At 41.1% G+C, this 25660-nt stretch overlaps 1 protein-coding gene across 3 annotated transcripts in view; it reads left to right on the forward strand.

Annotated features, from left to right (window-relative positions):
- Positions 1–25660, forward strand: part of scfd2 (sec1 family domain containing 2) — an 82007-nt gene that overhangs the window by 19344 nt on the left and 37003 nt on the right. For all 3 annotated transcript variants that reach the window (XM_046390670.1, XM_046390668.1, XM_046390669.1), the window contains exon 5: positions 17845–18139. In XM_046390670.1, coding sequence (XP_046246626.1) covers positions 17845–18139 — 295 coding nt within the window. The remainder of the gene's footprint in view (positions 1–17844; positions 18140–25660) is intronic.

The raw sequence follows: 25660 nt of genomic DNA on the forward strand, positions 1-25660 counted from the left end.
TAGGCCAGAGGGCAAGACCAACTCATCTCACTTCCTGCTATCATTACCCCTCTTCTCTTAGGCAGATAGGTGCTTGGCTGGCTCCACTTTCTGCATTACTTATCCCAAATGGCCTCGCCATCCTGCTGGCTATGATTGTGCTCAATCTGTCGAGGAACCTAAGATCAAGTTGCCTTCTATTAAACCTCAGTGGCCCCATTTCTTAGTTCAGTAGTAATTTACATGTGCTGCATTTTAAATGTTCTACTAAGCATCTTTTCACTAAATCTATATCTCAGCCCACTGAGCTGAAACTTTATAGGTATTGCTTTGGTGTTAACAGCTGTAGAATTATGGAGCTACAGCTCTCTGAATGTTAAAGCTGAGGGAGTGAGATGGGCTTGTAAGGATTTAATACACTAAACATTTTCTCTTTTACTTAAAGTGGCCTATTTTCTTTTGGCATTGTTCTCTTTCAGCAAATGCAACTCTTTCAGAGTTTCACTCTTTCAGAGTTGCATTTGCCGCATGTGTGCATCTGCGGATATTTTTTGTACTGGTCTCTATTGTTTATTGCAGCTGTTTAACTGTGGAGTCAAAACTCTTCATGTCAGGAGGATTTTTCATGTGGCCTGGATTTTTTCCCCTCACGAATGTGTGTATTTGAGGGTTCTGCAGGAATTGAAACTGAATGTTTTTCACATCCTCAGCCAAAGTCTTTGCTCACACTTGCTCAGATCAAACTTGCAGAATGAAATGGATCATCTTTCTTGGAGATCATCCATGCTCCACCTAAACACTCCTCTGGTAAATCAACACTCTGTTGTACTGAGCTGTATTGTCATCTTGCAGTGTTTGGGTGAGGTGATCTTGGGAACATGATCAGAGGGGGCTCTTGAAGCTCCAACTAACACTCTCCATCTCTGGTGAATCAGGTCAGTGTGGTCTGCTGACTTGGCCTCTTGGCGTCAGACTTGATTTGAGCATGCTCCAACAAGACACCACAGACTGGGGAAAATCCCACAATGCCCAGCATTCACCCATGGATTGTTAATAAGGAAGGCCATAGAAATAGCTGACCATTCGGGAAGATGGCAGGGGTTGCAAGAAGCCAAACAATGACACAGTGTGCCAGACAGAGCTGGCCAAAGAAACCACTTCATACCTTTATTTTATATTAATTTGAATGGCACACATCCTTCATTTTAAAATATCACTACTCACTGTTTTATATTTCAGTTTTCCATTATGAACTACATCTCAATCTATAGCCAGGTGTGCTTGCCTGTAAATGTGAGTGCGGCCATGTGTGCATGCATGCATTCATGCATGTGCATCCTTTAATGTGCTTATGCTGGTAACAGTGTCTTAACTTCCTGTTTTCACAAACAGGCTCTCTGTTCCTTGTGGAAAAGCTCCACCTCAGGACAGATTAACTATCAGGTCATTTGTCACTACCTGCTGAGCACAGGCCAAAGGAGGTCACAGCCCACAGGACATGTGGCTTTCTTTGTGTCTGTATGTCTGATGTGAAATGGAGACAGAGAAACATTCCAGGATCTTTGAGTGTCTTCTTCAGATACTGAATGACCCCGAATACCCAGATTACAGATTTTAGACATGTTGAAGATTCCATCATGATTGATCAGTTAAGGGTAAAGAGTATATTAGCAGCAATAGCAAATGGGAAACTCTACCGCTAGCCTTCACAGAATCATCTTTTTTTTTTGCCATGCAGATGGACGTGTGACATTCCAGTCTCTCTGTGCTTGGTTGACAAATGGTGAATGCTCATCGTTGTGAGCCAGTGCACAGCAATCTTTTAAACTTACTTGGCCAGTTTCTTATTGGCCTACCTGTTTAGAGACACAGTAGATTAGTAGTGCCCCCTACTGCCAAGGATGGGCCAAGACTTGCATTCTCTTATCAGAGATGAATGGGGTAAGGTGGGGGGATGTGGGACTGACCCCCTTAGGTCGTAAAGCAAAGGTGGGACAAGGACTCCTCTTTGCTTTAACATGTAATTGTACCCATCTGAAATCCCAGTCTGCACATCCTTCTTTGCTCTACCCCCACCCCTCTGTTCACTCATGCCCACCCTGTAGACCACCTTGTTGCCCCAGGGAATCACCCAGTCACCCAAAGAGAACGAGGCTGACCAATCACTATGGTAACTAAGCAGTGAGGGTCAAACCGGGTCAATCAGAGGCAGACTCTTGCCACCGTTGCTCTGTCATTAATTACCCATAGTTCCCTGGGGCACTGCGCCACATGTAATCACATCAGCTCAAAAGGCTGGATCCAAGTGGTCTGAGACTATGATCAGGTGGAGCACACCATTTGTTTCATATGTGTATCTATGGCAGGGTCAGTGTGGTATTTATTACCAGCTAAGTGTGTATACCACCTCTAACAGCATTTGGAAACTGGTATGTCAAATTGATATGTCATGTTAGCAATAATAACTCCAATCGTTCCTGTGACCTGTGGGGTGTTACAGAGACCTTTAACTCGAGAGGAAGGCTTTATTTGATTAAATGTTTGAGAACTTCACAGCAGAGCAATCTAAGACTCGTCCAGCAGCGTCTCAGAGTTTGATTTGAGCAGCCAGAGCGTACAGACCCCAGTCCACTCTAACTTTAAATGTTTCAAAGTTTATAGGTCGTGACAGCATTAGCTGTATCTGGTTTTTAAGCTCAGCTTTCATTTGAGCTGGTATTTGCATTTGTTAGGAGCTATGTGGATGAAGAAAAGAAAATGCATACAGCTTCCCTTTTTGTATTTGGCAAGTTTGCCTTTTGTTGTTTTTGGAATCATTTTGTATGAGCTAGAAATGAAACTCATCTGTTGAAGGATTTTTGGAGAACAGACCACTCCACTTCCCTCATAACATGATTGACATCAGGGTGTAGACTACTGGGAGATACCCCCCAGGCTCACTGCTGGGGTCTGGAGGTAGTTAAGTATCCTTCTATGTCTTGTCTTTTTTTTCTTCTGGGTTTTTTCTCTTCTCATCGTCTTTCTCCTCCCCTCGGCCGTTATTAATAAGATTGGTTTTGCATTGATTGGTGGAAATGTGTCTCATTAGAATTGCATAGTCTTTTTAAGGGGCACAACGGTGTATCTAGTACAGCTTTGTGAAGGACTGCAACCACATGCTCAAACATCTTGCAAGAGACTGAAACCAGAGGGGCTGATGTGAGCATGTACACATGGACAAAATATTTGTAAATGGATTTGTTAGAAATTCCTCAGAACAGTTGCCAAAATACTGTATGTGTTTAGTGCAATTATGACAAATAGAGACCAATTGCCCACGTTTGCTTGATATAGCAGATAGAAAGATTTTGAGCTACACATGACATAGATACATTGAACACTGCAAGAAAGAAAGCAATAAACTGGGGAAATGGTACTTAAAATAAGCAATAATATCTGCCAATAGAACAGAACTCATGGATATCTTTGATCTATTGCAGCCGAACTAAAAGCAAGCGCATTTGTCTGTCTACAAAGAAAAATATTTAATTAGTAGAATTAGTTATTATTAGTTTTTCGATATGCTTAAATTGTGCAAATGCCATAACCATTGTCTTGAAATAAGGCTTTATATTTAGGAAGTATAAAATGCAGATACAATACAGAAACCAGTACATTTGTCTATCCATTCATCCATCATCTATAACTGCTTATTCTTTTGGAGGGTCTTGGGTAGTTGGAGCTGATCCCAGCTGAAATTGGACGAGAGGCAGTATACACCCTCAGATAGGTCACTATGCAAAGTCTACACAGAACAGCACCACCCAACAGATGGGTTTGAACACACAACCTTCTCTCTTTATTTTGACATTACCATACCAAAGTTGTAATCTGGCATGAAATGCTATTGTGATTTTCTCAAAACAAGACTGGAATATACTTATTTTAAGTACGATATCAAAATCACTGATTAAACAGCTTTAAAACTCTGGTAATTCTGGTATCAAGCCTTAAGTTATATAAGTTATAAAATCTATAAAATATTAAGGACAAAATAAGTTGAAATGTGAAATAAAACTGCCTGGCAAGAAGAAATATCTTGTCTGACCAAAGAGAAAAAATACAAATACTGCCTTGGTTTAAGATTTAACATCTTACTTTGATTTAATTTTTTTGTAGTGAATGTGTGTAACATAATAAAACATGTGGGCTATTGTACAAGAGTGATTTTTGATTTGAAAAGTTTCCACTGTCTGTCATAGTGTATACCAGATGAAGCCAAACTAAGCTGTTCCAGCCTTCCACACTACATTTTATCCAATAGGAAAACTTGATTGGAAAACATGTGAAGGAAAACCTCACTAATTCCTGTGTTTTCCTACTTAAGCTTTCATCTCAAGTGAACTCACATGCCCCACTTTTCTTCTTCTTCTATTGTTCTTATGTACTCAGAGACACATGTGGGCCTGTTTGTCCCACTGTTGTTTTCATGGAAATGGGAAAAGGAATGAAAGTAACCCAAAACGAGCAGACGCTGAACCGCTAATTATGAGTAGGAGGAGGGATGGAGGGGCTAGAGGAGGAGACTGGTTTCTCATACGGCCACCATGTGCCCCTCACCCCCTCCTCCCAATGGAGAGCTAAGGAGCAGGAGTCCTTAGCTCTCCATCCTCTCCTCCCCACTGTTTTTTCTTCTGTTCGGAGATTTTTAAGATGCTGTGTTTTCTCTCTTTCATGTTTATAGTTTTGACGTTTCTGTGTTCTAAGCTCTGGGTGTCTAAACATCACAGCCGAGATATCTGCTTTTTTCCTCTCATATCTCCAAGCATGGGAGGCGCTATTGATGCTGACAAGGCCTTTTTACATGCTTTGTATTGTGTCTTTGAGAGGCCTAATAAATTGATGATTTAATAAATGTGTGATCATTTTTGGTGATCATGTTTGTGTTGAAATTGCCATAAGCTTTCAACTGATTTTCAGCTGCTTGTTGTGGTTGTTAGGCGTTCATTGTTGAGAAAATGAAGCATCGACTGAAATGACACATTAAACACACACACTGCACATCTGGCTGTGAGGCTCACAAGTTCAGATGTCCTCATTCACACTGCACCAACCACTACTCCACATCCTGCCTAAAACATAACAATTCAGAGATTAAACTGCAGAAACTGCAGAATCAAATTTTATTTTTGCAAGTTTGCATGACTCCAGTCTGCAGCAGGCTGACACTGCTCATATTTCAGTGTTTCCTTTTAATTTCCTTGAAGAGACAAAACTTTTTCTGTAAGAATTTCTTCAATTGTGTCATCATATGTTACAAAATAAAACAGTTTTGTATGTGGTTGACTATAATAGACATAAATTCCTTAAGTGAATGCAGAAGCCCTGCAACACATTTTACATTTATCATCATATTCAGTTTGCGTTGAAAGGCGCTGACTCAGCTCTATGGCAGTTTTACAGGCTGTAGTGTGAGGAGATGTTGCACTGCATTAAGTTAGGGAAAAACTGTTTGCAGTGCTTTGTCATATAACATTAATGTCAGTGGATCTGGCCAAACTGAAACAAACACCTGGTTTGGAGGTTAGTGTAGAATTGTATCTCATCATGCCAAATCATTTTTAGCTGACTTTTGAAAGTAAATATATCTTTATATGTCTGAATTATTTGAAATTCTAAACCATCAACATGTCATTAACCTGACAATATTAAACAACCATTCACTGTTTTTTAAAAATATCTTCCTTTTTTAATAGACTTGCTAACTGTTGGCCAAAAGTACATCATACTATAATACTGCACTATAAAAATACTCCATTGCAAGTAAAAGTTAGTTAAAAGTAAAAGTAATTCAAATTATTTCAAACTACATTAATTCAAACTATTCTAACTTGAGAATCTGAAATTAGGAAATTTTTGCCATTTTAACATGAACAATAATCTTAACGATGAATCAGTTGTCAAAACAGTTACTGACTAATTTTATTTTAAAATTGTAAGACTCATTTTAACATTATTCTAACAATCGATTGATTGTTTAAGCTCAAATTGTATGTTCTTCTTCTTTTTTTTCTTTTTCTTTTTTTTACAAAGTAGTATCATATTTAAGTTGTAAAATTGTAGAACATATACGTGTAAAGTGTCTTGAAATTAAAAGTAAAGGACAGTAAAGTACTCATATGGACTACTACCGGAAAGGATGGGAAAAAAAAAAAACACCCAGTGGTCAACAAAGCTAAAAAAGAAATAAGCAGTATTAGCTAATTGGTATACTTTGGACACTTGAGCATTTAGACCATCAAGCACACAGTGACATTGTGATTCTCACATTCTTAGTGGTGTTTGGCGCAGCGGTGCCTCTTTGCCAGTGTGATGTGTTTAGGCCTAGTTTAGCAGCTAGGCTCTGCATTGCCTCACAGGCAAGACAAACACATAGACAAGGCATTAGTGATGTGTTTACCATCTGTTCAGGAAGGACAGACATGATGGGAGAGGATGAGGAAGAGAGACATTTTCACGGTGTACAGAGGCAATGGTGGGGGGGCGTCTGAGGATTTACTGCCAGTCATCAGCCGTTATTTATCAGAGAGGCCAGTCAAACATTGGCGTGCACTCTGTGGCACACTGTCATCCTTAATTTGGAAGACAGGCCAGGAATTGTCGATGATGCTGTCTTTATAATACAAGACCCACCTGTGGTAAGGACCCCAAAGGTGACAGGGAGATAATCACATTGGAAACAGCTGCCAACCTTTAAACAACCCCTGCTGATGCAACACTCAGACACAAAGAATTTTACCTCCTCACGTTAGCTGAACTTGTTTCCAAATTATCCATGCGAACAGTCAGAGAGTGTGAGAAATGTCCAGTTTTTGAGGAAGGTAATTTGTGAGGGGAACACAGTTTGTGACCCAAGAATTCTGTGAAGTGAAGGTGGTCCCTTAGACCCAGTGGGGATAAGGCAAGGATTGAAGCGGGGTGAAACAGGTCAGAGTAATGGAGTTTACTCCAGCCTGGGTTCGGTGTTGCAATCCATTCATGCCTCCATTCCTTCGCCAACACTGTCTCAGCTCTACTGTCTCACAAAAAAACCTCACTGGAGCCGTTATTTGATTTGTGTTATGCGATCTAGCAGTTTTGATTTGGTTAAAGATATAAGTTATGATTTCTAAAAGTTATGATAGTCTTGGGAATTTTTTTTTTATCATGTCAAGCAGAGTTATGCTTCCACAAGCAAGGCAGTGAAAGGAAGAGAGAGAGATGGACTGAGGAATGGGTGAGGAAATCTGGGAAAAGGGGAGATAATAAGAGAGAATTATGTATTTAGTCCTAAAGAAAGTCAATTTTAACAAAAGGTGTTAGGCTGTATTAATGGTTTGAGCTTGTCTTGTTGCCCCTCTGGGTTGTGTTTTTAGCTGAGCTGTTGGCTTAAGGCTCTGGGAATGTTTGTGCAGTAGAAACCCTGGGTGATGTTGTTTGTATTGTTCTATTTCAGCCTGTGTGTCGAACCAGCGTCAGCAGACCAGCGCTGTGTTTTGTTTTCATTTGTTTTCACACAGGCGCACTCACATGAATAAAGAAAAATCAGCCATGCACTCATCACTCTGTCTCCATCCTCACCCCGACTGCTAACTCTCCTTCTGCCCCGTCCATGTTTGCATCTATTGGTCTTTGCCCCTTTCATGAAATGTGGGTCAATGCTCAAATGAATTGCCATACAGAGATTCTGGTAAACCCCGCTGATATTCAGAGTGTTATAACAGATGGAATTCATGCTGGGGCGAGGGGTGTTAGTGTGCAGACATGTAGTCTGCAGCGGGATTTCTGTATGTCTGTGTTCTCTTTCATTCAAGCCCCTGTGTTGTGTTCAGTCCTTCTCATGACACTTCAGTAAACACCAGCATAACACATATACCAGCGTCCTTCGATATAACCTGTGTTGGTGGTGGCAGGTTAGTATGCAGTGTGACAGAGGACTGCTGTTTAGGTGCAGAATGCCTCCCTGTCTCAGGTCTTAGATTACTCAAAGAAAGAGTGTTTTCTTCACAGCGTCCTGCCCTGATACACTGAGGGGCAAGTTGCTGTTTAAGAATAATGTATTAAATTTCACTTTAAGGTTTTTTCTTTGAGCGTCTGCGAGGAAAACGTGTAAAAAGACTCAGCTCTCACCTGTCGTAAATAAAACTTACGAAAAGAACAGAACTGTTATTACCTCCACTTTTATTTAACTTTTATTTTGAAAGTTTCCTTCCATCTGCCACGGCTGCTATGTGCTGTGACTACCCCCTATTTCCTAATTCTATTTTGTGTCTCTTTTTTGTGTGAAAAGGGGTTTCCAGTAAAAAGCAGATGGGAAAACATGCCTGTAACAGTTTATTACGTGGTCTTACCCAATGATGCTTTTATTTGATGATGTGCGTGCATGCTACAGGTCCACATTTAATCCTTTTTGTTGACATAGAGACCAGTCATGTTAGCAAGGCAGTAAATAATCATGTTGATCATAATTGACTGGTAAATAGAAGATTGGTTTGAGTCACTTCTTAAGTGTGGTCATTGGGGAGCATCATGAGACGCACACTCACATTACCATCACTGTGGCGATATGATCTCTCAGCGGAGCTCTTACTACATTTCCTTCCCTTCATCCCAAACTTTATTCCTGTTTGTCTCTCTCCCTATTTTATCTTATCTTTTTTTCCTTCTTGTTTGCCTTTCAGGATTTTTTTTTTTTTGCTTGTTTATGAAATGTTAAAATGTTCCTTCGCTTTATTATTTTGAGCATAATTCATCTCTACATCCGCCCAGGTGTGTGTACAAGTGTGTGTTTGCAAGGCAATAGAGAGGGATTAGTTGTTTTCCATTTCCTGTGCCTGTAATTAGTGTTCTATAAATGTTTAGGGAAGAGCAGCCGGGTGTAGGCGTTTGTCAGTGTCTGTGACAGAGATACATGAACAGGTTGGCTGGGAAGCTGCAGACTGTGATGTAGACCATATTTTCACAACAAAACACACGCAAGCACTCTTACACGTGCAGTTCTACATACACAGCCCTCCCTTGCTAAGGCCTTGCAGCCCTTTTCTTTAAGGGAGATGTACACATTACCTCTTTTTCATTTACCCATAAATTCTGTTACCTACCTGACCTCTGTGTTAATGTTGGGGTTCAGAAAAGAAGCCGTGTCTCCACCCATATGTGGCACAGTCACTGACGCATACAGTGCATAACCTCCTTTAAGAGACATAGAGCATACTGACTGTACCTCAGGGTAATGACTCACATCACAGCGCACTAGTCAGTGACACAGCTCTTCATGATGAATTCCATGTTTTATTCAAACTTCACTACAGAAGCCTACACTTGACAGAGGTCTGCATCCACTACAACATCCTGACATCCTGATGGGTTAGAGATGACGGCATGGATAGGGCTCAGGTCAGCGGTGCAGAATACGGTCGTGATCCACCTAACATACAGCTATTGGTTTAAAAATATCCAACACTGTGACTGCACTCCATTTCCTGTCCATTGAAGACTTCTCCAAGACAGAGTGATGGAGTTTTGGAGGGAAAGAGACAGGCTGACGCTGTTCGATCGTGCAGATCCAGCCTTCCTGGGCTCGGCGTGGTGCAACAGTGCCCCCTGATGTTGGCCCCCTGATGTTGAAAAGTCTCCACTAGCTCTGGAACTGAATTCAAGACTTCAAAAACTTTATATCCTTCTGATACAGACATGTTCATATGAACTTAAAAATGTGTTTTCCTTCACATAAATCAAACTCAAAAGCAGAAAAGGACCGCACTACAAATTTGCAGTCAGCTTGTTCTCAGCCAAACAAGCCAAACTCTTATTTTGAAATAGGCTCCTTTGTGCTGGTTAAACTTATACAGCCCCCCGATCACACATAAGTACACACACACACACCTCTGCACCCTACTTTCCATGTGTAAGACTGAAACTGGAATCAGATGGGCTGCTTTAATCTTTCACACTACAAAAAAAGATACGAGAGGAAAAGAGTGATCGCTTGTATCATGTTCATACAATGTTTTTGATTGGCGGCAGTGGAAAAAGAATGTGTGCAACTGCAAAATGTCGAAACCAGTTGTTTTGCTTTGAATCCCATCGGATAAATTGTGGCTGTTTCATTCTGCTCCGTCTAGAAACCGTTTGTTTACCTCAGGATGTTTTCTCCCTGCTGGAGCCTCCTTAGTCAATTATTAGTGGATGTAATGTACTGTCCTTGGCAGTATTGGGGTGTGTGTGTGTGCGTGTGTTTACCCATGAATGCGTATGATTCAGTTTCTCGCAGTGTGAGAAAAGTGCGGGAGGTTTAACATGGCCCTGGGGTTTATGGCTGCAGAGCAGCTCTCATCTGGTGAATTACACCGTAATCTGTTGCAGCCTATGTGGTGTAAATAAAGCTTCATTAATTCTCTTATGTTTCTGAGCGCTTGGAGTATTCTGCCTTCATACACTTTTTCACATTAAAAGCTACATACAATTTCTATCTCATTTATTCTTCATAGTGTCAAAGGAGCGGCAGGTCTCAGTCTGAGTGTGATAAGCAGGCAGCGTGTCGTGTGCCAGGCAGACAGAGTCCAGCCGCAGTGACCAGCATGTGGCTGACTGGTGGTGACAGGGCGGCGTGCAGGGACTCTATGTTTGTGTCTGTGATTGGGTCCCACGTCTCCTCTAAATTATAGCCCTCATGCTCTGAGCCAAGCCAACCTTTGACACACAGAGCAGAAGAGAAAAAGTGCAGATAAAAGACAGACATGCATGTGGAGACAGTGGCTTAAAGAGGATAAAAGGTGAAAGGGAGAGGGACTGATCTAAAAGCTATTGAGAGCTTTTGCCTGAGAGACAGCTGCCTGTCCATCACTTATCCTGTGAGGAGACTTTCAGCTGTGTGTCTCTACATGCAAGAGTCCATTGATTTTTTCCTCCCAACAGTCCACCTTGCAGATCTGCGACGAGGCTGCTAAGCTGGGCAGAAACAAAACAGACTCACCTCACACTCTGTGTGGTAATTCAGGCCTCATTTAAAGCATAGGATTTATGTCTTGGTGTTCCCACAAACATAACAGGCATCAGGCTGATGGAACCAGATCAGAGGTCACCTTAACTTTAGGAACTTTTCCATCCACTGCGCCATCTATTATCCTATCTCTCACTTTACAACAGTCTGTCCAATCAATCAATCAATCAATCTGTCAATCAGATCTTCGCAATTTCTTTTTCTCTTTATGTTTTCCTTAAATTTGGTTCCTCAACTATGTTTCTATGCATGTTTTCTGTGAACTGTGATATGCAAGAGTTAACTGACAATGGATGGATGGCTGAGCCACAGAGCAGAGGTCTGGCTGTAGAGTACATCACTACATTCCACTGTTTACTGAGCATTAATTGATTTTTAAAGAAAATGGTTGCTTGTTTTCCTTTAGCATTCAAGCTGTATTTTTTTTTTTGTCATCAGAAGATCTGATGAAGAAAGTAGTCAAAGACTTTGTTCAGACCAACAAATGTGCTTAATTTCTGACCGATAACTTGCAGATACACACGGCGCGAGTAGTTTTCCCCCTCAGTGGCAGGACACCGTAAAGCTGGTTACCTTGCAGATGAGTTGGAGCTCTTCTGCTAACAGCTCACTGTGGCTGCCTCCACTTACTCTGTTACTCAATGCAACATTTAAAACCGATTCACCGTCAAAAAATGTAGAAATTGGCTCTTGTTTTGGAACATTTCTGATGAACAATTTTAGTCAGCACTAACCTCAGTGACAAATACATTGTGTTTTCTGGGACTAATTTAAAATAAATACCATCACATATTTTGCCATTTGAATGCTTTTAAAAGAAAGAAACAGCAGTAGTAGTTATTGGCTTACATTAGCATTAACAGTGAAGCAAGTCATACTAATACTACTACTACTAATAATAATAATGACGATTAAACTGTTTTTGATTACTGATATTTTTTAAAAAAAGCACATTCTTCCCTGTGAATCCCTCACATGTATTTAGGATATTTCAATCTAGCACAGGATGTTGGTCTCTACCACTAACAATAGAAAATGATTTATAATGATGTAATTAGTGAACTTAAATTCATTTACAGACTATTCCAGAAAAATGCTAAACATAAATGGTATCAAAAATGGGCTTTGATTTTATGAAAATCCTATGAAAAGTCAATTCATTAAGTTTGAGAACACCACAGCGTGTTAAAAAGGGCAGGTAACCGCTAACATTTGACAGATGTTGGAGTTTCAAATCTCTCACCTTGTATTCGAGCCTCAGAAAAGTCACAACCTTCATAATCATAGCAAAGTGATTTGGCAATATTGAGACATCAGAACATAATCCTGTTGTTTGAGCTGATTAGTTATAAAAATAATGAGGGAGATGAAGAAAAATGTTGATAAAAAGTTTTCAAAGAAGTGTCAAACTTGATTTTGATTAATTGGTGATCTTCCACCATTCAGCGAAGGTATGTTCCTGTTTGCAGACCTGCTCTTTTTTGTGTTTAAAGTCACATTTCCGCTCTCCTTGTTAAAGACCTGATCTGTTGTGCACACCTTTCACACACGACAGAATAATGGCTATAAAAAGAGAGCCAGAGATAAACTTTATTTTTCCATTCCCGTTCAACTTAAAGTAAGTTTCCGTCTTTTAATAAACAGAAGTTTTCCGGTGAAACCGTTCTCGAATTCATCATTGTCATCACCACAGGTTACAATGAGCATATGTCCCTGCTGAGATGCTCTATGTGTGTGAGTGTACTGTTAGGCTCAGAAAAGGCACACTCATCTACAAAATGTCTGTCAAAGCATTTGTTTGGTCTGAGTTTTGGCATTGTCTTGTTCAAAATCCTGCCAGTGTCTCTGAGGGTGAAGACATACTGTTTTATTGTTTTCCAGCTGTTCTATTACAAATCAGAGTAAGCTTGCTGTATATAGAGTCAGTTCAGTTGTCATCTTCTAACTCCAAGATTTATGTTTTTCATTTTTAGAAGTTTGCTTGTATCCCTTCCAGCTTTACATGGCGTTATTTGTGAATGCAAATTGGATATGATTACACATTTGCAAATGAAGCACATGTGTGCCTCTCCAAAAGAATGCAAATGAGATATTTTTTTAGTTGCCATGATAATGATGAGCTGGCTGACATCCAGCTAAGGTAACTTCTGTCCAGGTTGTCTTTGCTTCACTACAACAACTGACCTATAGCCCACTTTGTTCATGCTCCTACAAGGACCCCCACCTCCAATACCCACCCCTCCCCCTGCCCTCGGGCCCAGAAAAGGTTCATTGTGCAGACGGGGAGCGAGGCAAGTGAGGCCTGGTTCTGGTTAGCACGCTGTGCTGCATTTGAAACACTCACCTTCCTCCAGGGTTTGCATCTGGAGCTGGTTTCCTGTTCAGGCTGCGCTGGTCAGGGGCGGAGTTTGGCCCAGCTCAGTGATTGGGCGAGATTGAGCCTTTATGGACCCCACGATGGTTGCAACTGCCAAACAGTAATCTGTCAATCACTGGCATACCAATTCAAAACAGAACACAATGTGAGAGAGAGCTTATGATTGGTTCAAAGGCGTGAGCGTGAAACCAGTGATGTTTCAGTCACATAGTAATAGTTCAGTGGCAAATGTAGGCATCAGCTAATCAGAGCCCAATCAGAGAACAAAGAGGTGTTATGCTCTGTATTTTTATCCAAAATCAGTTTTTCTTTGGGAAATATTGTGTCATGATAAGAAACTCTCAAGTAATTTAAAGTAATTGCTTTATTTGAGTAATTGCAGCCTCCAAAATTAGCCTTGTTTTGACAGAGCGGTGCCATTGTTATTCTATAATTGTGTGTAATAGTCACATTAGAGCACGACAGCAGGACCAGTGCATTTAGTAATGGAGTGTAATAATAACGTTAGCTTCCTGTTATTACTGCAGTGATGTAGTTGAGGCCACGAGCACTGCACCTAAATCTGCAAGGTGGACTTTAAATGCCACATGAATTTATCTGCTTTTTTTTTTTTTTAGAGTCTGTCACTGAGAGTATTTAAAGGGTTTCCTGCAGAAAATGCTAAATTGACTTTTGAAAGTCAGATGAATGCTGTGGTGGAAAGATACCATTTAAAAGTTATTTTAACTACCGGTAAAACAATTTGAATGGGCTCTTTTTAAGTGTTTGACTATTGATGCATTAACCGGCAAACCTGTTAAATGTGTTTAAATGCTGTTGGTGGTACAGATGGCACAAAGTCTAACCACTCACCATTTGTGGCGCTGTGTTTTGTGAGTTTTGTAGTTTTTGTAGTTTGCTTGTTGCTCAAAGTAAGGTATTTCAACAGTCAAATGGATCTAATGAAATAAAACACGTAATATCTGAGAGCAGTGCTAAATCCTGATTGCAACTTTTATCCAAAGTGCCATGGAAAGCATGCTGTATTCAGCTCCTTTCTGTTCCCAGAGGTGTACAGTTCACTACCTTTCCAGTGAGCCTGTGTGCCAGCACTGTGAGGCGGGCATTGTTGAGTTTAGCTTCAGTGCTGGAAAGAGCTTTAGTCAGTCTTCCCACTCCGCTTCACGCAGTTCAGTCTCAGTTTTGTACCAAAGACCTCCATTTCCTGCCCTGGCGCCATGGCATGTAGCTGACAGCGGCTTTTATAGAACTCCTGAAGGGACCCAGTTACAGTGCATGCTTCCTGTCACATGTAAAAGCACATACACATGCTCACTGCACAGCACACAGTTTGAGCACATGGTTAAGGAAGGTATATTATGGTGCAGAGGTGAAAGTAATTGTACAAAGGTTCCATGAACCAAAAAAGACATGCAAGACATCTGTGCGACAGAAAGAGAAATAATAGAAGAGATAAGTGATGGCAGGAATTCTAATCGTTTAAAAAAATACATTTGTTCCATACATTTGTTCTATTAAAAACAATGCTTACAATTTATTTACAGTGTCAAATTCCATTTTCCAAAGTCAGATTCAGTTTTCCACATGAATGTGGTGTTTCAATTTAATTTAAATAAAGCTGGCAAAGAAATGTAAACAAAGTGACTAATGAATGAGGCCAATGGTTTCCAAGGTGGTGTGGAGATAAATCTGAGGGATTATGAGAAGACAAAAACAGAAACTATATATTGCCACAATACAAAATTATTTTGTGTTATTAAGTGTTTTTCTCTGATATTCAAATACCACAGTGATGATAGTAAATAATTACAGATTTTTTTCTTTTTTTCAAAAAAAAAAAAAAACTTGTTATATGCAAGATAGCAGCAAAAAGTTGACCTCGATAAAACCATTAACCTTTTTACTATCTGGCAGCTATGCTGACCAACCTGGTAGTTGTCAAACAGTAGTTAAGACCACATGTTGAAGAACAATACGCAAAAAATACTGGGTGCCTACAACTGAGTGCAAACTCTGTTGTGCTCAGAGCCCTAGGAGGTAACACCATTTCAGGTTTGAGTGAAGTTCTTCTTGACAAATGATGTGAGGGGCCCAGAGTCCCTCCAGAGCTCCTCTTTCAGCTCCTCCTCTCTTCACTGACCCATGCTGAGAGCTTCTGATGCCAAAATTACATGTCTGCAGGTACCTCTCAGGCTCTGGTCAAAATGAAAATGTAACTTGCTGACAGTGGGCACACTTTCTTTGAAAACCCAGGCATCATAAGAATGTCCTCCTGTACATGTACAGACAGGTGTGTAGGCGATTGATAGTCCTAAAGTGAAGAATGAAAGAGAAAGCACTCAGTTTCAACAAGAAACCCTTAACTTCCTTTGTCTGTCTCTCTTCACTGCAGTCCAGGAGCAAAGTGAGCAGAGAAAAGTTCACAAACATTGTTTGGCAGTTCAAATGAGTGCAACTTAGAGAGGTATTTGATTTCACAATGTTTAAGAAGAAAAATGTGTGTTCAGATTGTGTTTGAATGGTCCAGAGGGGCAAGAGGTTGGCTGAAGCAGGGAGGAGTTGTTGGAATAGAGGGTTCTCCTGATACCTCAGATGTTGAGAGAATGTGACTGATACATGAGTCACCTTCAGCAGTGTCTGTTAATGTAGGAATGGCTATAAATGACTGTAACTGTGATGTTAAGTTTAACTTAAGGAAATTACTGACATCAACAGAGTCACTCATGTTGACCTTATATTGTGAACACTCTCCATGAGGGACAGTCATTTCTTCTCAGCCACTACTTCATGAGGGACCGTCAGTCAGTTCTGTGGCTTTGGCTCACCATCTGCGGCTCTAATTGTATTGCGTTTTTGGCTCAGTAAAGGGTTCTTCTGGGTCAGACACAGGATCCCCCCAGTGGGCCCACCACAAGGTCTAAAGCCCCTCATTCTCAAAGCGTGTTTGTCTTGGTGAGAGGAACACAAAGTTCTTCCCTCATTAAAATGAAATATATCCACAGGGGCATTTGTAACTCTGTCCGACACAAACATAGTGTCTTCTGTCAACAGTCATCCCCTGTATACTATCATCTGAAACTTTATTCCTCTTGCACTGTCTTAGTATCTTTCTGGACTCCTTCTCTTCCTCGCTGTATATTTCATAATCTTCCATACTCTGTGACCCTGTTGCCTCTGTTTCCCCTGTACAGACCTATTTTCATTCAATTTTTTAATGCGGTTCATCCGACAGATTAGCTCCACACCCTTGTTTTATAGCTCTATGAGCTCACTCTTGTTGTGAGAGAGGCCAGTGTTCTGTAAACGGTCTGGTGATCTGCAGCATGTTGGACTAGAGTGCAGCCATCGTGAGGGACTGTTCGAACCTGCTCAGACAGGCTCACCAAAACAGGTCATTGCACCTAAACATGGGCCCAAATGTTATATGTGTGTGTGTGTGTGTGTGTGCACTAGAGAAAGAGAGAGAAAGCAAAGATATTTCAGTGCCCTTGCAAATTCCACAAAAGAATGAAACAAAATTAAATGTTACCTCAGTCACTCACAGCACTGTAAAATTACTGAATGGAACGATGAGCTCACTCACGCTGTGTGAGTCGTTTATAGACAGACGCCAACTAATAAGAATGTAGACTAATGAATAGGTAATATCACATGAATTAAAGGGGGACATAGTTTCTACAGTTAGTTTTTTTGACTAGATAAACTCGATAAAATGTTTGTTAGTGTGGGTCTTCCAGTGTCCCAGTAGCTTATTTCAAGCAAAGCTAACCAACTGCTGTTGTTACATTCATATTTGACATACAGACTTGAGAGTATCAGTCTTTTCATCCAACTAGACAAGAAAGCCAGTAATTAGAGTTCAGAGAGTGTGGAAGTATTCCTGTAAAAGAGTACTCAGTTAGCATTTAGCATTGCACTGTTATAACATTGTCAGACTCTAAATGGACAGATTTTTATTTAAATGCAGCAAAACCAGAGACATCATATTTTTTGTTCCACACGTTCTTTCTCATCAAAACCCGATGCCTACATTAACTACAATGCAATGTGGTCAGGTGTACTACATTAGTAGTGGCTGCTGTAGCCTCAAGCAGAGTTTAGGAAGCTATATAGGTCTGTTAACTACCCTTTTTTCACACTCCACACTCAGGTTTTTTCATTTTTAAACTTGTTCAGTCAGATGCTGACTCAAATTATGTCACTTGGGGTAAATTATCAGAATTTGTGCAGCTCCCTCTGAAGCCACAAAAGGATTTATATAACTTATTTTTTTAACATGCGGTAGTACTCCCTAACAACTGTAAACAGACGATGTGTAAAATCAATTCCCCTTTAACTGACATGATATCAGGCCCAGGTCGTTTTGTAGTATTGGCAGTGAAATGTATGACATCTTTATGTGTCTAGAAGGTGCAGGTCTTCTGACTGACTGCCTGTGTTCCATGTGTGTTGTGTTTGGGTGTCACAGGCTCTTGGAGACTCCGATTTCCCTGCTGTGCTGAGGCAGCTGCTGCCCTTGATGAAGCCCAGTGGAGGCGAGGACAGCACAACTTTGGGGTCAAGGTCCAGGGAGGATGAATGCGGGCCTGATGAGCTGATCCTCCTGCTGGTTTACCTGTACTCCCTGGCTGACGAGGCACAACCCGCAGAGCAGGATGCCGAGGAGGAGGAGCTGGAGAAGCTGGAGAGGGAGCTGATAGGAGCCCTCACCCTGGTCATCACCCGAGAGCCTGAGCTCAGCCCCCTGCTCCAGAAACTCACTGGTGAGAGTGATAGTGTGACCACAATTCCATGATTACTTCCAGGGGCTTGCCCAGTTTGCCAGATTTGCTGATGGTCTGAAAGAAGAGAAATCTGAGTAGGAGAGTGGGAAGTGCTGATTGTTTATTTCTTCTGTCTGCCTCCAGTGCTGTTAATGGGTGGATTTTTATCAAAGTTTTCACACCCCATCCCTCTCTTTCTATCTTTACTTCACACTCTTTCATGCAAAGACACACACACACACGTACAGACAGAGTCTGGTCAGTTTGGCAAGCAGCTACACAAACATTGGAGTGTGGGAATGTCTGTGCTTGCATGTACATAAGTGTGAGAGACAAATTAACATCTGTAGCTCCTCTGCCATGACAGTGAGATTTACCTGTAAACAGATATAGGAAAAGTTTTCATGTGTTATGTGTTTCAAACTTGATAACTTGCATGTGTGCGTGTAGTCTACTGGTTTATTTGGTTCTTCCGTGCAGAACTAGAGGTTTTGTTGGTTTAGCTGAGCTGGTAACTGTGTGGTAGAGCAGATCAAGGCCAGCCCTCAAGATGAATTAACTGTCTACCTCCACCACCATGGCTAGCTGTACTTCCCAGACTAATAGCGTCTTTAACCTTGAGCCTGAACACACACACAGCCTCCTCCCCTGCCACATAGTTCATAATTAGAGCTACTTTTAGTTTTGGCCTGCTGCGTACCTTAGCACACACCCTGAAATAATACACTGCTGTTAGGGTTTTCATCTCATATCGCACATAGGCCCATATAGTATATATATAGGGTTAGTAAAATCTATGTAAAGCGCTAATAAAGATTGTTGATCCTTTCTCTTTTTTTCAGTCTTTTCCTTCTTATACTCTGTCTCTCTCTCTTCCTGTTCTACTTGGCTAACTGCAGCTTTGGAATTGAGGGGCCTCTTGGCAGTCACAGACTGAGAGATGTGGCTCATGTTAAAAACCTGACTCTCTGTTATAAACACTTCATTGGAAATTACCCTGTCATAGTGTGCCAGGTGTGTTTTAGACAGAAAAAAAACTATGTGAGTCTTGCCCATTCAGAGGAATTCAACAGGGTGTGCGTCTTGCTTTTAAGTTTGAGTGTGTATATGCGCGTGCACAAGCGTCTGTGTTAGAGTTTTTATGGCAGTTGATGAAGTGCTTGGCTGGAGTAACATGAGGCGGGAGGTCGTCTCTCTCTGCATCCAGAGCAAAACACTGATTGTGACATTCTCCCCAATTAAAGAACTCAAATGGAAACCAGACATTGAATGAAACCTGGTCGCCATGAGAACAATGTTTTTACAAATTCTTTTATTTTGTTCCTTGGCTACAGTGCATGTACAAACAGAGTGCAGAAATGCAAGAACAATATACACTTACAAGAATGCCAGAACCAAAGAGAAGAAATTTAGGACCACATGCAGGACAAGCTAATGCAACACACCCTGTCACTGCTAACTACCTCCTTCTGGGAACTTAATTAAAAAGCATCTTCAGGGAATGGTGTTCCTCCTACTGTACACTGTAGACATTTTGGCTATTCCATGCTTCTTGGCCCTGGTGGACCTAAGTATTCTCTAGTGCACATTCAAACTTACATAAACACATAGTTTTTTACAATAAGGCAGACCAATGTTTTGGTTTGTTGCATAATTGAGGTTGAAATATATTGTTATTCATAGGGATATTTAAATTTCCTGTGAAATGGCTAGCAAACTGCTGTTTTATTTTGTAAAATCAGGCAGTTAGGAACGGACTTGTCGCAGCTATTGACACTTTGCACTTACAGTAACCAATTTATATCTTGTTTTTCTTTTTGTAAATACTTTATTTTTATTACTGTTTTTTATTTTTTGTGTTTTGTATGGTGCACAGGAGAGAGAGAAATCCAGAGTCAAATTCCTTGTATGGTCACACGTACTTGGCAAATAAAGCTGATTCTGATTCAATAGCATTGAAGGAGAGCTCCCAGTGAACGCAGCCTGAGCAGGACAGAACACAGCCCCCAAGACTGAAGAGGCCATTTTGATGTCAGGCATCACGGTACTGAGGTGGTTTTCTTGCTGGATTTGGTTCCTGGCACCTCAGGGTTGAGTCAGCTATTAGGAATAAGCTAACTTGGCTAAGTGGGTGACGTTGGCTACATTTAGCAGCAGTTGGTGGTTACTTAGCAACAAAACAGTGTTGAAACTGACCTCTGTTGGTCTCGGAGGTTGTGGTCCGGTCGTGTTCATTAGGAGGCTACAGTTAGCAGTTACTTTAGCAATAAATAAAGCTATCTGTCCCGAGTTCAGGCAGAGCAGCCGGTGGACATCAGAGGGAAAACCAGAAAATATTTTCCCCATAAAATATGATCCGGTTTCACCCAAATCTTTGGATTAGAGAGTTGTGGTTTAGTACACTAATCCCACCCATGGTGGTGTCATAAAAATTCAGAAAGCATTTCAAAGGATGCATAATTTGTATTAAGCCCAGGATGAGTCATCAGGACTTTTTTTTAATCATTTTCCATTAAATTACAAACTCTAAAATAAAATTAAGAATAGCTACAAACCAACTTTTTGCCATTGTTAGTTCAGATACTGTCATATACTGTAGGTGGCATTTGGGGCAAGGTATATGTGATAAAATATAGTCGTGAGGGGAACTTTAAACGATAAGGTCCTAGTAATATCCGCACTTCAGGACTGAAATCTGTGGTTTTGCTCATTCGGAGGAGGAAGCAATTGGGGGTTGTTCAGTTTTTTTGTAGACTTCACTGTCAGAGTACAAGCTGTTTCTCAAAAGAGCAATGGTTTACAGTCAGTTGTGAGGGTGGAGTTGACGGTACAAATATGTCTTTTGAATAAATTGCGTGAAATTATAGTTCTGTTACCAAAACAACCAAACTGAACCACACAGAACAGAGAAAAGCTACAAGGATGCAGCTGTACGAAACAGCTATATCAGACTTTAGCTACGTAAGCAAAACTTGTGAGAAAGATTTATTCATTGTTTTGGTCTTTCCATGGGATTTGTTGACAATAAGAAATATATCAAATATCTCGTAATAAGACTTTAAACAATAGCTCTCACCACAGTGGTTCATCTTGCAGCCTCACACTGAAGAGAGCATAGCTAAGCAGCCTAAACAAAATGTCCTAATATAAAGTTTTAACTTGAGTTTGGGGTTTGGAGTTTTCAGAAACGTTTTGCTATGTCTATATGATAATATTTTAGTAAACAATACTGTGTGTGAATTGTATGTGAAATGAACATTGATTCTATATGGTACATTGCAGTGTATCTGCATTGTTGTCTTAGGGTATGGTTTTGATTAAAGACTTGAACAGTATTTATCCAAGAAAATGGTTCCGCTTATTGCAGCCTGGGAAATGAGCTCTTAAACCAAATGCTCCACAGCCAACACCACATCTGGAAGGAGTCGGATTGGTCATGGGCTATGCCGCGAATGGAGAACAAACATTGTGACTGGGTAAGGAACCCACTGCTCTCCTTAAACCCGGAGTCTGATTGGCTGCTGCCAGACGATCTGTTGCGTACATTGGTGGTATGTGTGATGTGTGCAGGTTGTAAATAGCCATGAGCAGTTACTGTTAATCCCTCCTTCAATTGTGGCACAAAACAACATTGATGCTGGTGAGAGAGTGAAAATCAGTCTCCCTCAGACTTCTTTATGGATTTGTTTCCTGTCAGCCTCGGTGGATCCTGATTTTCTTTGGTATAGAATCAAACCTCCTCCCAGTCATTTCTCATTTTTTCTCCTCTGCTCTCATCATTGGGGTACAGTGGGCCAAGACAGAGAGCAGGCCAACCCAAATGTTCCTTATTCTTCACCTTAAAACATCAAGCTAGTTTATGGATCATAGTTTGTCTGCACTCATGTCAGCGTGTGGGTGTACAGCTCCAGTAGTGAGAATGTGAAATCCCAGTCCCCAGATGGTGATGATAGTGATTTACAGGCAGCAGTGACAGAAGAAGGGAAGAAGGTTGCAAATAAGTTTTTAGAGACGTGAATTTTAACTGAAATGGCTGTGGTTTCATGTCATGTTCCTCTCTCTGCCTCAGGCACACATTGGGTTTGTTGTTCATCCTGTCAGTGGGGTGTGCACGGGGCAAGTACGAGGGGACCAGTGGGAGAGTCAGACCTCCCCAACGCTGCTGTTTGGGTTGGCACGGCAACACGAGCCAGTAGAGGGACATGAAAGGGATCACACATAACTCTGGCCACCAACTCTCCGTCTGCCTACTTCTTAAAATTTTCTTCTCTTTGTTTTTTTAATTTCCTTTTCCATTTCTCCCTCTTTCTACCACCCTGTGTTTCTCCTTCCTTCCCTCTCTCTAATTCCCTAAAGCACCAGACTGGTTGCAGGGGGAAGTGGAGCATAAGTTAGCCTAATGATCGTGCCTGATTAAATATATTTCCCCTGTTGCACTGTGTTTATGAAATTAGTCCCAATTATTTTTAATTGGTGGTCTTTCTTTACTTCCTCCTCTGTTACACAAACACACACACACACACATATATATATATATATATAGATATAGATATATATATACAGTGTATGAGGTGAAAACCATAGATCTAAGGGTGAACAAAGCAGCCAGTGGCGTTTTTTCTCTGGTTCACTTCATCAGATAAGCTGATGACATGGAGCTCAGGCTTTAATTAACAGAGGCTCATCAGCTCCTCTCTGCCAGGCCAGACAGGCCTGGTTAACAGGCAGGGCCACACACAGAGTCACAATCAAACCCCCAGACTCAAACCTCACCAAGTCTGTTCCCAAGTCGGCAATGTGGTTGGGTCTCCATACTGGGTCTCTTGTTCTCTGGTATCCATCTCACTTCCTACTTTCTTCTTCTCTGGGGTATGCTGGTTTAGACCCACGGAGGACAGTGTAACAGTTTTGTAAGCAGGTAACAGAGAGGAAAGACTACAGCTACAAAATAGAAGAGCAAAATGGATATATAGATGAAGTGGCAAGTGCATTTGAAAAACGGCCTTTTTATGAGGACTAGAGGAAGACTGTGCAGAACAAATTAAGAGACTGTAACTTGTGACCCTCCATCACAGATGTGCTTACTGCAGAGTGATTAATTACTTTAACTAAAGCATGTTTTTTTTTCTTTTCAAATCATTTAATTAGTTTGGAGGCTGTACCTAGAATTTATGCTACATTAGAATTGAATGCCAAAAGATGTATCATCTCCCTCCTCTACTCATGGAAGTATTTGTCTTAGTAGAGATGAATCAGTGTATAAATCCTGTCAGTGACCTCTGTTTATTATCTCAGTCTCTGACTGATAAAGTATTTTTATTGTGCAAAAAACAGTCTTCTTCTTATAAGAACAATTGGTGAGCTTTGAAACATGTCTCTGATGTTCCACTTGCCTTGTCTGCATCCAGACAAATCAGCTTTCTCTCCACCGAGTTGACTCATTCTGTAGTCTGAATGGAACAAGTTGGCAGTTCAGTTTGATATCAGGCAGGCACTTGCCAGAAACTGACCTGGAATTAGTTTGGAGGCTGTAACCAGGTACAATGGACAGATACATGAATGGATGGATAGTTTCACAGATGTCATTACATTGTGAAACAATGTGATGTAACCACAGAATGGGATACTGACCTTTCACATGGTTAACATGGTTTTATTTGTTATCAAGAAACAACCAGGACTTACAGTATCTTAACATATATTAAAGACACCCAGCAGCTTTCTGTGTTTGGTTTGTCTCTGGAGAGTTTTTACCCTCAAATGATGCTAATGATCGTGTGTCTTTACTGTGTCTAAACTTAATTTAATGAGTTAAGTGAGTTTTCAGCATAACATTCATTCTCCTCAAATTTTAATTGGTCCTAATGTGAAATTAGTAAAACTTACCTGTGTATGAAGTTTATGGAAAAAGATCAAATTCATGTTTCTCATCCATATCATAAAACTCCCTTAAATCGTTTAGTGCAGGACAGTAATAAACTGGGCTCAACTTTTTCATTCAAGAAGTAAATTGTCGAGTCAAAATCAAGCTGAAATACAACTCATGAAACAGGGAAAGCTGTCAAACATCACCTCTGCAACCTCAGGGGATAATTTTATTTTGGCTTGTCACTAAGGTATCATGAGTCAAAGGGGCTTTCTAATCATTGGGGGGATGTTTGCAGTTATACTTTGAAAGATATTTTTGTCCTCAGACTGTTGTTGACAATGCACTATGCACAGTAACAAATAGTGGTACCTGTCACTCTGAAGCAAACCATCTTCTGTAAAAATAGTGCAGTCAGTAGCCTTCACAGATCTGGCTCACAGTGTAGTTGTACACCTCTGTTTGTTTTATGGATTGTGTTAGCACTCAGCAGAGAATTCCTCTGCTTCTTATTTATGACAGGAAATGCACATCGTAAAAGACTCATAAGCGCTTATATCTCCACTGGAAATTGGGCTTGTGGAATGAAAAAGAACAATATCAAGATCCCACACAGACTTGCAAATAGATAAACACACACTCGGTCACAGCGAAGGCAAAAGCGTGTGCAGGCAGGCTCCAGAGGGACTGAACTGAGGCAGCGGCCCCTGGCCCCTGCACACGCATCGATGCAGGCGAGGGTCAATCTGTGACCCTTTGACGGAGGGTCAGCGGAGGAGTCCAGCCAACACGCTCTACCCGCTCGCCTCCTCTGGGAAGACATCCCTTTTGATCTGCATACATACGTTTCTGCTTAAAGTCTGCGCAGCCCTTAGACTAAGAGACAAAGAATTTAAGAGTTTTGTATTTTGTGGGCATTTGTGTATGTACGCCTCTCTGTCTGTGCTTTTTTTTCTATAGGAACACATGTCTTGGCTCAAACAACAGTCATCAGCAAGTGTTTGAGACTGTGTGCATGTCTGTTTTTTACCAGAGCCACTTGGTTTTACAGTATATCTCTGTTTTATCTGTTGGTGCGGAAGAACTTGTTTACGTTTAGGATTCCAGTCGGCAGTGAAAGACGACCTGTCCTAATTTACTTGCTTTCCTCCCCAAGCTGTCCCCTCACTCGCTCTACACCCTCCCGTCCCCAACCAGAGCAATTTCCTCCAGTTTCTGAATCTGAGGGACTCACAACCCACCTCACACCCCTCGATGGTCTTCTAGCCTTAAATTTTTGGCGGCCTTGACTGTCAATAAAATCTAGTGATGTGTTCACAATTGCCTGGAGTAAAAGGCTGCACTGCTTTCAACAACTACATCCTCAAATGACAAGAGGAACAGAATGATACTTTATGTGTTAGCATCCTGTGCGTGCAGTGGGACCAATCTAGCATTTGTGGAAGTGAAATGTGCTCATTCAGTCCGAAGTTCTTCTGCTCGGTTCTCCTGGGCGGAGAATTCCTCCACGGCCTCGACACCAGATGGAAGCTCTCCTGGCGCTATGAGCTGGCCGGGTCATTTCCTGTCAGGAGGCCTGGTGTTAATCAAGGCCTGAGCCAGCGGGAACGCCCCCTACTCCCCTACCACCTCCTCCTTTTCTCTTTTTTTACAAC

This window comes from Scatophagus argus, chromosome 6, assembly GCF_020382885.2.
Source record: "Scatophagus argus isolate fScaArg1 chromosome 6, fScaArg1.pri, whole genome shotgun sequence".
NCBI lineage: Eukaryota > Metazoa > Chordata > Actinopteri > Scatophagidae > Scatophagus > Scatophagus argus.